This window comes from Wyeomyia smithii, chromosome 1, assembly GCF_029784165.1.
Source record: "Wyeomyia smithii strain HCP4-BCI-WySm-NY-G18 chromosome 1, ASM2978416v1, whole genome shotgun sequence".
Classification (NCBI taxonomy): Eukaryota; Metazoa; Arthropoda; class Insecta; order Diptera; family Culicidae; genus Wyeomyia; species Wyeomyia smithii.
This window is the reverse complement of record NC_073694.1, coordinates 54244236-54256393: the sequence shown is the minus strand read 5'-3', so window position 1 is coordinate 54256393 and position 12158 is coordinate 54244236. Positions and strand designations below refer to the sequence as shown.

The 12158-nt window shown below is 44.2% G+C and overlaps 1 protein-coding gene across 1 annotated transcript; it reads right to left on the bottom strand.

Annotated features, from left to right (window-relative positions):
• Positions 1-1791: 1791 nt before the first annotated feature.
• On the bottom strand, positions 1792-8149 carry LOC129716748 (uncharacterized). Its single transcript, XM_055666588.1, has 2 exons — positions 1957-8149; positions 1792-1900 (listed from the first exon to the last, which is right to left on the bottom strand). Exon 1 carries the CDS (start codon positions 8147-8149, stop codon positions 2267-2269), a length of 5883 nt encoding a protein of 1960 aa, XP_055522563.1. The 3' UTR covers positions 1792-1900; positions 1957-2266.
• Between the last annotated feature and the right edge of the window lie 4009 nt (positions 8150-12158).

The following is a 12158-nucleotide window of genomic DNA, read 5'->3' as shown; positions in this document are numbered from 1 at the left end:
TCGCGTTTATTGGTAAAAATCAAAAAATCGTACGATGTCTTACAAGGGAGGGAAGGGGGGTTGAAAAAGTGGAAAAATATGATTAGGAAATTATTGAACGGCCCCTTATCTACAAGAAGGGACATAGACTCGACTGTAATAATTATCGAGGCATAACCCTCCTTAATTCCGCTTATAAAATTCTCTCCCATATCCTGTTCCTGATGCCGTAGCAGGAAGCCTTTGTCGGAGAATACCAATGCGGTTCTCGAGCGGGACGATCTACAATCACCTTGAGATAGATCTTCGACATGTTTCGAGAACACAACTTGCAGACCCATTATGTGTTTATATACTACGGCGGCGTACGATACAGTGAAACGCAACGAGCTGTAGCAAATAATGCTTGAATATGGTTTTCAAACAAAACTAATTAAGCGGGCGAATTTACGGACGGGTTTGTAACGTTAGATTGACTAAAGCGAGGGGACGGGCTCTCGAACTTGCTGTTCAACATAGCTTTTGAAGGTGCAATACGAATAGCAGGTGTGCGGAGGAGTGGCATACTGGGCTTCGCGAACGATATTAATATCGCGGGTGTTAACCGTAGAGCTGCTGATGAGGCCTTTACGACTCTCAGAAGTGAAGCTGCGAGAATTGGACTCATCATAAACACTGCCAAAACGAAGTACATGGTGACTGGCAGAGAGCGTGGTAGTTCTGCGGGTGTCGACGACAACGAGACGAGCCGCGAGGTGAAGAGAAGGTTGGCGGCACCGTGGCATCAACGAAAACACTTCCACTGTCGTACTGCATTGATAATAGCAATCGTGGGTGATGTCTACAATCTTTGACTAACGAACATGGGGCCCGCATAACACTACACTTTGTACACAGCTCGTCGCTCCTGAAGCAGAGGTCTAGCAAATGATCGCTTTTTCATTGAGAACCGCGTTCAATTGTCTAAGGCAAGCTGTGCAGAAGGTTCCCAGCAAGCATCCGGAGGTAAAGCTATTCTCAGAGCGAGTGACGTTGGGATCATGCTTATGAAAATGACTGTATATCCATGACAGCAAGTTTTCAACTAATTCGACTCTCATTGTATTATGCAGCTCTCCCTGCTTCCCGTACATTCGGTACATAACCCGACAGGCACTGACGATAGCACACACATGCAATGCCAAACAGGCTGTTATTTTTCATCTCCTTATGTCTGTTGGTTCTTCCAAGCTGTCGCTGATGACAGCCTAGAATGAGCTGCCGTGTGCAACACAAAATAGTTTCGTTGCCTTGTGTAAGCTTCAGCTGTATGTGAGCTCTCATGAATAACATATTCATAAGGCTGTTAGAGTAAAAAGACAGAGCTGTTGTCAGTATAGTGTCGCCATACTGTCTTTTTACAAACCCTGGTCGGGATAAAAAAAAGCCTCTGCGATTTATCTATTTACTAGCTGACCCGGCAAACTTCGTCCCGCCTATTTTAGTGCTTAATTTAATAATTTTAAACATTTCAAATTCATTGATTCCTTGCGATTGGATTATATTGTTTAAAAATGATTGGTTTTATCGGAATGACAACATCCTCGACTTTTGGTTTTTGTACATGACCTCTATTCCGGATATTTATTGGGTGCATTTCAGTTATTTTCGTTGTTTTCCAGAAACTGAAAGTGGTCATCTTCTAATTCAAAATGGTGTCCAGGGTCAATGCTTCTCTACATCATTTCCATATGTAGTAGTATTCGGTTATTTTGGGCTGTTTCCCAGAAGTTGCCATTTTTCAATTCAAACTGTTGTCTAAAGTCCATATTCTAGCTCCTTGCATCATTCTGGATCCGGTGATACTCATTGTTGCCTTTGCAACGTAAAGAAAGCGAGTTCCGAAATTTTACAACTGGTTTATTATCCAAGTTAAAGTTTCCTGCAAATTATCAGGATATAGTATAGGATATAATATTAAGTTTTAATTAAGCTTACGTTTTGTAACTTTCTGGCTCGCTTTACTCGGAATACAATGGTTTAATTTAATAACTAATTTTACCTACAAACAAATTTCCAATTTAATTTAAATTTAGATCAAGTTTCAGTTTAGCTTACTCTACGATTTCAAGGTTAACAAATGCACAATTAACACGTTTGGCTTAAAGTCGTACAGATATATAATTTCACGCGTGCGCACTCCTCGGCGATCTCCAAGCAAAAGGAAGTTTTTATCGTTAGGTTCGATCTGCTTCCCTCAATTCAGCAACAAATGACAGATCTGTCGTTATCAGTCGGCATGTAGGTTTCAAGGTGCGCTCACTGACGAGGGGCGTTCACAACAGTCCCCCCCAGTAGTTGGACCCTGGTCCAGCATACTCCTGTTTGCCCCGATGTCCAGCACCGCCAATTTCACCGCAGGTCTCTCGTAGATCCCAGCCGCGGTCTGAACCGTTGCAGAGCGTACTTGACCGTCTTTCGAAACCTTCACTGCGACAATCCTTCCTTTGGGCCAGCAGTTCCTCGGGAAGTTGGGGTCGACGACGATGACAATGTCTCCAACAGCAATAGGTTTTACCGCGCTAAACCACTTTCCCCGGCGTGTAATTATGGGAGTATATTCGTGCACCCAGCGCTTCCAAAAATAGTTTGCCAGTATTTGCGATGTTTTCCACGAGTGCTGCAAAGCCAAACCGCTATCGTCGTACGGCACCAAAGGTTTAGAACCGTTCGATGATCCAACCAAAAAATGGTTCGGTGTTAGAGCGGGAGACGATTCACCGTCAACGGGAACATGGGTCAAGGGTCTGCTATTCACGATGTTCTCGATTTCTGCCATAAGGTTCCTAAGAACTTCATCGGATAGCAAGCGTTTCGGTTTAATTTCTTCTAGGATCTTTTTAACCGTCTGTATCATCCTCTCCCATATGCCGCCCATATGCGGGGATGCCGGGGGGTTGAAGATCCATGAAGTAGACGTTGTAGTGAACTCGCGAACAACTTTGTCGCTGTCGACTTGTGCCAAAGCCGCTTCGAGCTCTCTCGACGCCCCCACCAAATTGGTACCTCGATCGCTTATTATTTTCAGAGGAGTTCCTCGCCTAGAAAAACAATTACGGAGAGCCATTATGCACGAATCTGTGGAGAGGGTATGGGCTATCTCGATGTGAATTCCACGTGTTGTTAAGCAAGTAACCAGTACACCATAACGCTTCTCAGTACGTCGCCCAATGACGACTTGGTACGGGCCAAAATAGTCTACTCCTATGTAAGAAAACGGCCTAACAAAGGCCGCTAACCGCTCTTTCGGTAGGTTTGCCATTTTGGGAGGGTCAGGTTTAGCACGACGGATTTTACAACGGATACACTCTCTACGAACTCTATCGCATTCCACACGCACTCTTGGAATTTCGAATTTCCTCCGCGCCTCATTTACGAATGTTTCATTGCATTGATGGTGATACCTCTCATGGAGATCTTGAAGCACTAGTTTTGTAAGAGGATGACGTCTCGGTAGCACAATCGGAAATTGTGTTTTCTCGTCAGCAAAATCACAAATATCAATGCGGCCTTGTATACGCATTACTCCAGCGTCGTCGAGAAACGGGCTAAGTTTTCGTAAGTAGCTGGTTTTCGGAAAATTTAGCTTACCCGCAGAAAGCAATGACATTTCCTCTTGGTAGCATTCCCATTGAGCGCGCTTATATAGAAAATTACTCGCTGCAAGCAGTTCTTGGCTTGTTAGCGGTTCTCGCAGCAAGAACTCACCTTTCCGTTTTCGTTTGATATTGGCAGGAAAACGTTGCGTCAGAGCGGTAAGTCGTAGTAAATGGCCCCAATCGGAGTAGTTCTGTGGACACAAGATTCCTCCGGGCACCTGGACGTGATGATGCAGCACGCTTTGTCTGAGCTCTTCGTTTGTGTCTTCGTTGATCGATGCCTCTGGCCATTCCGATCTCGGTTTCGATAAGAAAGGGGGTCCCGCAAACCATCGGCAGTTAATTTCAAAGCTTGGTAGGCCATCCCATTTTGTGCCTTCATCGGCAACATTTAGTTTCCCACGAATCCATTTCCACTCTTCAACATCTGTGATTTCTAAAATCTCCCCAACACGAAAGGCAACGAACTGGGAATATTTTCGGTGATCTGATTTTAGCCAGCACATTACGTCACGAGCATCTGTCCAAAAAAAACGTCTATCAATCTTAATCGTATGTCCATCCATAACGGTTTTTGCTAAACGGGCACCAATTTTCGCCGCTTCGAGTTCAAGCCGAGGGATGGATACAAATTTAATAGGTGCTACTCTGCATTTCGAACCGACTAACGAACAACAAATTTCATCTCCCTCAACGAACCGCAAATAACAAACTGCTGCGTAACCGAGTTCGCTGGCATCTACAAACGTATGCAACTCGATTGTACGTTGCTCATTAACCGAAGGAGACACATGGTAGCAACGAGGAATTCGCACGGATTCAACCTTCACCAAAAGCTGCAGCCAATTCCGCCACTTTACTAACTGTTTGTCGCCAATTTCGTCATCCCATGAAGTTCCCGCCCTCCATATTTCCTGGAACAGCAGTTTCAGATAAATCATGTAGTGTGCTATCAGTCCGAGGGGGTCGTAGACTGACATTAGCACGCGCAATACATCGCGTTTGGTGGGGTTTTTGTTAGCAGACAAAATGTTTTGATTACGTTCAGTGGAGAGCTTGAAGCGGAATGTATCCGTCTTAGTGTCCCACCACATTCCGAGGACTTTTTCAAGTACCGTTTCATCGTTTATACTCAGGCTTTTCTCGACCTTTCCAGTTTCACCCAGTGCTTGCATGACGGATGTTGAATTTGAGATCCAGTTTCTCATTGTGAAGCCGCCCTGTAGGTGGATGTACTGGATATCCTTCGCTAGCTTTATTGCCTCTTCTTTTGTGTCGACGCTGACTAACATATCGTCAACGTAATGACCGTTCTTGATGACTTCAACTGCTTTGGGAAGGCGTTCTGCAAAACGTGCCGCATTCTCGTTGATTATAAATTGGGCGCAGCTCGGTGAGCATTTGGCGCCAAACGTCATTACCGTTACCACGTATTCGGCAGGCATATCCTCCTCATCGCACCAGATAATTCGCTGGCAGTGTTGATCTCGTTCATTCATCGCTACACGTAAAAACATCTCAGCGATATCTCCAGACACTGCAATCGGTCGCTCCCGAAATCTGTACAATACAACCGGTAATGCTGTTAGAAGATCGGGCCCTTTCATGAGAACGGCATTGAGTGAGACTCCTGCCACAGCTGCCGCCGCATCCCAGACGATCCTGACCTTATTCGGCTTGTTCGGATTGAACACGGGAAAAATTGGCAAGTACCATATGCGATCCCCAGACTGTTGCAGTTCCATTTGTGAAAGCTTGCGAACGTAACCCTTTTGAATATATTCGCCCATCTTCGCTTTGAGTGTGTCAGCTAAGCTTGAATCGCGTCCCATCCTCTGCATCAAACATTTATGTCGGCGTAGTGCCATCGGTCTGCTGTCGGGAAATCGAATATCGTCGAATTTCCACAGTAGCCCTGTTCGATACCTTCCATTCTCGAATCTTGTCACTGATCGCATAAGCTCGGTTGAACGTGCATCCTCTGTAGACAGTAACATCTTTTCTGGTTTGTAAATTCCCAAATTTTCAAGAGCGAAGTGAGCCTTAACCATGGAATTTAATTCGGCATCATTTTCGGTTGAATGATGACACATATGAAAACTGTGTGGTGCAATGTTTGAAGACGATTTATTTCCCGTGGAGCACATTCCGTACACCATCCATCCTAATCGCGTCTTGGCTGCTACAGGCTCGTGTACTGCACCTTCACGACATTTCAATGGATTCACTACGCGTATATTGTTCATGCCGATAAGGATACGTGGTTGAATGTTTTCATACGATTCAACAGGTATTCCTTGCAGATGTGCATGCTGCGAGGCTAACGTTGCAAACGATAGAGACTGGAAAGGAAGCTTTAGCTCCTTCACGGTGTAAACATCAGTCAGTCGATGCTTTATGTTACCGTTTCCTATTTTAGAAATATCAAGCGAGACCCTCTTGGCCGAATTTTCATAACGGCAGGTGTCTGCGGTCCAACGTAAGCAAAGCGGACGCTTTTCTCCCTCTAGACACAACTCTGAAGCCAGTCCTTCTTCTAGTAGCGTCAACGATGATCCACAATCGAGAAAGGCGAACGTATCAATATGTATGTCTTTATTATAAAGCGTCACCGGAACGTACTGAAACAGGACCGAATTGCAGTTGCTTCTGTGAGTGTTGCAAACATACTCGGTGGCGTCATGCTTACTGTCACCACTAGATTGCTGCCTCCGACCCGATTCAGTGGAAGTGGGATTGAAGGAGTGCTTATCCTTTGCATCGTTGTGCAGCAACCGATGATGCTTAAACGTACATCCTTTTTTACCGCATACTTTAGCGGATTTACACGGGCCCTGGTGCTTACCAAGGCAGCAGCGGCACAACTTATGTTCGCGGAGCGCATTCCATCGAGATGGATGATCGAGTACCAGAAACTGCTTGCAATTTTCCACCGCATCGCATTTTCCTCGACAAACGGAACATCCACTAAAACTGGGACCTCCCGTAAATGTATTTCGCTGGTAAGTCGACTCAATGTGTGCGTTCAAAAAACCGTCTTCCTTTCGCGTCTTTCTAGATTTGTCAGCAACATTTTGACCTTGTGGAATAGTTACCGTACTTGCTGCCTCAGCAAGCGTGTAGAGCCATGCACTAAATTCGGCAAGGGAAGCTTGGCGTAAACCTTGGCGATGTGTTGCCCAGTTAAGCCGAATCATGGGTGGTAATCGGTCTACGAGACTTTGCATGAGAGAAATGTTACAAAGGTGTTCTTCCAGGTTGCAATTCTGAAGTGTTGCTACCATATTCCTAACGGCAATTGCGAAGTCAACTAAAGTACAGAGTTTATCTGCTCTCGGTGCAGGCAATAACTGGACCTTCTGGATAAGAGAATGAACTATAACCTCTGGTCGACCGAAAAGCATTTTTAGCGTCGCTAACACACTTTCCAGATTTCTCGGATACAACAACTGACATCTGACTGCGTCCAATGCCTTGCCCTTGAGGCATTTTTGCAGCCGCATCATATTTTCTTCTATCGTATAGCCACAGAGACGCGTCGTACTTTCGAAAGCAGCAATAAATAACGGCCACTGTTCTGGGTCGCCGTTATATTCCGGGAGGTCCTTTGAGACGGCTTGACGAGCAGCTATCTGGCTTCTATTAAGTAAAGTGGATTCATTCCCAACATTAGTAGCAAGCGACGGGTCAAGCGGACGCGTGTATGGAACGTTTGCACGAGACGACACTAGCGAAGGGAAACACTGTGGGCCAGCACTGGATCCAACCGGCCTGCTTGAATTTCGAAAGTCACACACCGGCGAAGATTGGGACTGCGGGTTACAAAACACTGGGGCGGTTGGTAAACTGGCCGGAGGCCGTTGTTGAGAACCTGAAGATGTGCAAGGTCGAATAATCGGCTCTGAGCTACAAGGGAATCTAGGCACTGGGATTGTCGAGTTTGGATGTAACACTGTAGGCGTATCTATTAGTAGACGGTATCGTTGCATCAGATGTTTCCTCTCAAGGATTTGTTCCTCTTCGAGGTAGCGGAGTCTCAGTTCCATAGGTAATTGAGAAATGAGATTCGATCGTGCTGGTACCGACGGTGCAGTTGTCATAATAGGCACAGTATGCGGAATAGAATTCACAAAGCTTTGATTGGCCGCTACGGAATATTCTGCGCTAATTGTTGACGCCAGAGCGACCGGCGAAACAAAAGATTGGCTTATAGGGAACTCATTACCAGACATGATTTGTTCTTCTGGAACTGGAGGTAAAACCGAGGCAACTGATCGTGCGAATGAATTAACGAGAGACAAATGTTCTGGTGATTGCGTGACGGCTTGCGACACTGGAGCAGGAAATCTGGCATGTAGGCAATCCTGGCAGCTCCAGTCGTGGTCGGCAATAGCTTCGGTCACACCAACACAGGAGAAATGGTACCACTGTTGGCACTCGTCACAGCTGACCATCTGGCTATTGTCTGGAAACCTACAGAGCGGGCAGCTTTGTTCGATGCTATCATCTTCGGCATCCGACAGCCGCGGCATTGTAGGCGCTTCACTTGATCCGGGTAAAAACGAAACTTTAAGATGTTGCCTTTGCAACGTAAAGAAAGCGAGTTCCGAAATTTTACAACTGGTTTATTATCCAAGTTAAAGTTTCCTGCAAATTATCAGGATATAGTATAGGATATAATATTAAGTTTTAATTAAGCTTACGTTTTGTAACTTTCTGGCTCGCTTTACTCGGAATACAATGGTTTAATTTAATAACTAATTTTACCTACAAACAAATTTCCAATTTAATTTAAATTTAGATCAAGTTTCAGTTTAGCTTACTCTACGATTTCAAGGTTAACAAATGCACAATTAACACGTTTGGCTTAAAGTCGTACAGATATATAATTTCACGCGTGCGCACTCCTCGGCGATCTCCAAGCAAAAGGAAGTTTTTATCGTTAGGTTCGATCTGCTTCCCTCAATTCAGCAACAAATGACAGATCTGTCGTTATCAGTCGGCATGTAGGTTTCAAGGTGCGCTCACTGACGAGGGGCGTTCACAACACTCATATTGGGTGATATTTGGTCCTTTGGCTATTTTTCAGGAACCGTAAGTCGCCATCTTGGATTTAAAAATGGTATTTGGAGACAATTTCTGGCCCCTGAGCGTCATTCTGATTTAGTTATTTTCGGCTGTTTTCCAGAAACCGGATGTCACCATCTTCGAATTCAAAATGGTGTCTGTGGTCGATTCTGGCTACTGTGTATAATTCTGGTTCCGAAGATACTCATATTGTATAGAAATCGGCCATTTTGGCTGTTTTTTAGGAACCGGAAGTTGCCATCTTTCAATTCATAATGGTGTCTGAGGTAAATTTTCAGCTTCATTCTCGTTCCAGAGATACTCGTATTGAATGGTATTTGGTCACTTTAGGCTGTTTTCCGGACACCGGAAGTCGTCATCTTACAATTCGAAATGTTGTCTGAGGTCGATGTGTGGCTTCAGTGCATCATAACAATCCCGGAAATACCCATATTGGGTATTTGGTCATTTGACACTGTTTTTCAGAAACCGTAAGTCGCCATCTTGGATTTCAAAATGGCATTAGGAGACAACTTTTGGCCTCTGAGCGTCAATCTGGTTCAAGAAACACTTATATTGGGTGGTATTTGGTCATTTTCGGCTGTTTTCCAGACACCGGAAGTCGGCTTCTAACAATTCAAAATGCTGTCTGAGGTTGACAGGTCGATTTGTGGCTTCAGTGCCTCATAATAATCCCGGAAATACCCATATTGGGTGGTATTTGGTCATTTTCGGCTGTTTTTCAGAAACCGGAAGTCGCCATCTTGGATTTAAAAATGGCATTTGTAAACAATTTCTGGCCTCTAAGCGTCAATCTGGTTAAAGGAACACTCCTATTGGGTGGTATTTGGTCATTTGACACTGTTTTTCAGAAACCGTAAGTCGCCATCTTGGATTTCAAAATGGCATAAAGAGACAACTTTTGGCCTCTGAGCGTCAATCTGTTTGAAGAAACACTTATATTGGGTGGTATTTGGTCATTTTCGGCTGTTTTCCAGACACCGGAAGTCGCCATCTTACAATTCGAAATGTTGTTTGAGGTCAATTTGTGGCTTAAGTGCATCATAACAATCCCGGAAATACCCATATTGAGTGGTATTTGGTCATTTTCGGCTGTTTTTCAGAAGCTGGAGGTCGCCATCTTGGATTTCAAAATGGCATTTGTAAACAATTTCTGGCCTCAGAGCGTCAATCTGGTTGAAGAAACACTCATATTTTGTGGTATTTGGTCATTTTCAGCTGTTTTCCAGACACCGGAAGTCGCCATCTTACAATTCAAAATGTTGTCTGAGGTTGACAGGTCGATTTGTGGCTTCAGTGCATCATAACAATCCCGGAAATACCCATATTGGGTGGTATTTGGTCATTTGACACTGTTTTTCAGAAACCGTAAGTCGCCATCTTGGATTTCAAAATGGCATTAGGAGACAACTTTTGGCCTCTGAGCGTCAATCTGGTTAAAGAAACGATTATATTGGGTGGTATTTGGTCATTTTCGGCTGTTTTCCAGACAGCGGAAGTCGCCTTCTTACAATTCAAAATGTTGTCTGAGGTTGATAGGTCGATTTGTGGCTTCAGTGCCCCATAACAATCCCGGAAATACCCATATTGGGTGGTACTTGGTCGTTTTCGGCTGTTTTTCAGAAACCGGAAGTCACCATCTTGGATTTAAAAATGGCATTTGTAAACAATTTCTGGCCTCTGAGCGTCAATCTGGTTAAAGGAACACTCATATTGGGTGGTATTTGGTCATTTTCGGCTGTTTTCCAGACACCGGGAGTCGCCATCTTACAATTCAAAATGTTGTCTGAGGTCGATTTGTGGCTTCAGTGCATCATAACAATCCCGGAAATACCCATATTGGGTGGTATTTGGTCATTTGCCGCTATTTTTCAGAAACGGGAAGCCGCCATCTTGAATTCGAAATGGTATTTGGAGACATGCCAGAAGAAGGAAGGGTGTCGGAACATTATGGACATGTTTGTTACACCTAAAAACATTCACCTGCCAAATTTGGTTATATTCACTTGATTGATTCTCGAGCTGTGCGAAATTTGAGTTTCATTTGTATGGGACCCCTCCCTTATAGGAGAGAGAGGGGTGTCAAACCATTATGGATATATTTTTACCCCTAAAAACAATCACCTGCCAAATTTGGTTCCATTTAGTTGGTTAGTTCTCGAGATAAGCAGAAATTTGTGTTTCTTTTGTCATGAACCCCTCCCTCATAGAAGAGGGAGGGGAGTCGAACCACTATGGACATACTTGTTACCTCTGAAACCATTCACATACCAAATTTGGTTGTATTTGGTTGATTGGTTCTCGAGCTGTGCGAAATTCGTGTTTCATTTGTATGGGACCCCTCTCTTGTAGAAGAGGGAGGGGTGTCAAACCATTATGGATATATTTGCTACCCCTAAAAACATCCACCTAACAAATTTGGTTCTATTTACTTGGTTAGTTCTCGAGATGTGCAGAAATTTGTGTTTCATTTGTATGAGACCCCTCCCTTCCAGAAGAGGGAAGGGTGTCGAATCAACATGGACATATTTGTTACTTCTAAAAACATCCACATGCCAAATTTGGTTTCATTTACTTGGTTAGTTTTCGAGATGTGCATGAATTTGTGTTTCATTTGTATGGGACCCCTCCTTTCCAGAAGAGGGAGGGGTCTTAAACTATCTTAGTTACCTTTCTCGGCCCCTAAAACCCCTATACACAAAATTTCACGCCGATCGGTTCAGTAGTTTTCAAGCCTATATGGAACAGACAGACAGACAGGGCTGCATTTTTATATGTATAGATAGATTTGTTTGTTCATACAAATCATTGTTGCGTAAGGATCAGTCCTTTTTTTGGTTGCTACATTGGTTAAAGCTCACTGAACTAAATAATATTTGACTGCCATGAAATACTGCGACGGTTGAAGTCGCCAGACGGGCTGAGACGACTGTGATGAACAGGCGTTTGAACTGAATCGGAAACCAGCTCTAGGGATCTAAAATGGGCTGGCGTAGTGGAAGCCGCTGGAGTGTTGATTGAAGATCCAGCAGCTTCATTGTTGCTTCGTCCTACGATGGGTGTATGATTCTGAGCGTGTTTGTTTTTAGGTAACCATACTGTGATCTTAGTTTGGGCATTGTCAAATTCTCTAAATAGTATTTCTTGAGCCCAAGTATTGGGGGTCAGGGCTACATTTTTTAATTTCAGCGGGACACCGACTCTAAATGAAACAAAGTTTAGCGTTTTAGGGTCCATACTTCTTTTGACCAGTGAGACCGCTTTAACAGTGTCACAAGTTTCCAGATCATCGCATGCAAGTTCGGCCTAGAACGGCATGAAGTCATTAACAGCTTTAACACCACATACCGGTTTATTCGGAGTCTCTAATTTCCCACGGCAGCGTTTCGAGGGACGGTCACAAAACTTTACTAGCAACGGAGTTGCAGTGTTGACTCTGTCAGCAAGCTTGGT

What these genes read in the sequence shown, in the direction of transcription:
- LOC129716748 (XM_055666588.1), bottom strand. Translation starts at nt 8,149, where the DNA reads ATGCCGCGGCTGTCGGATGCCGAAGATGATAGCATCGAACAAAGCTGC.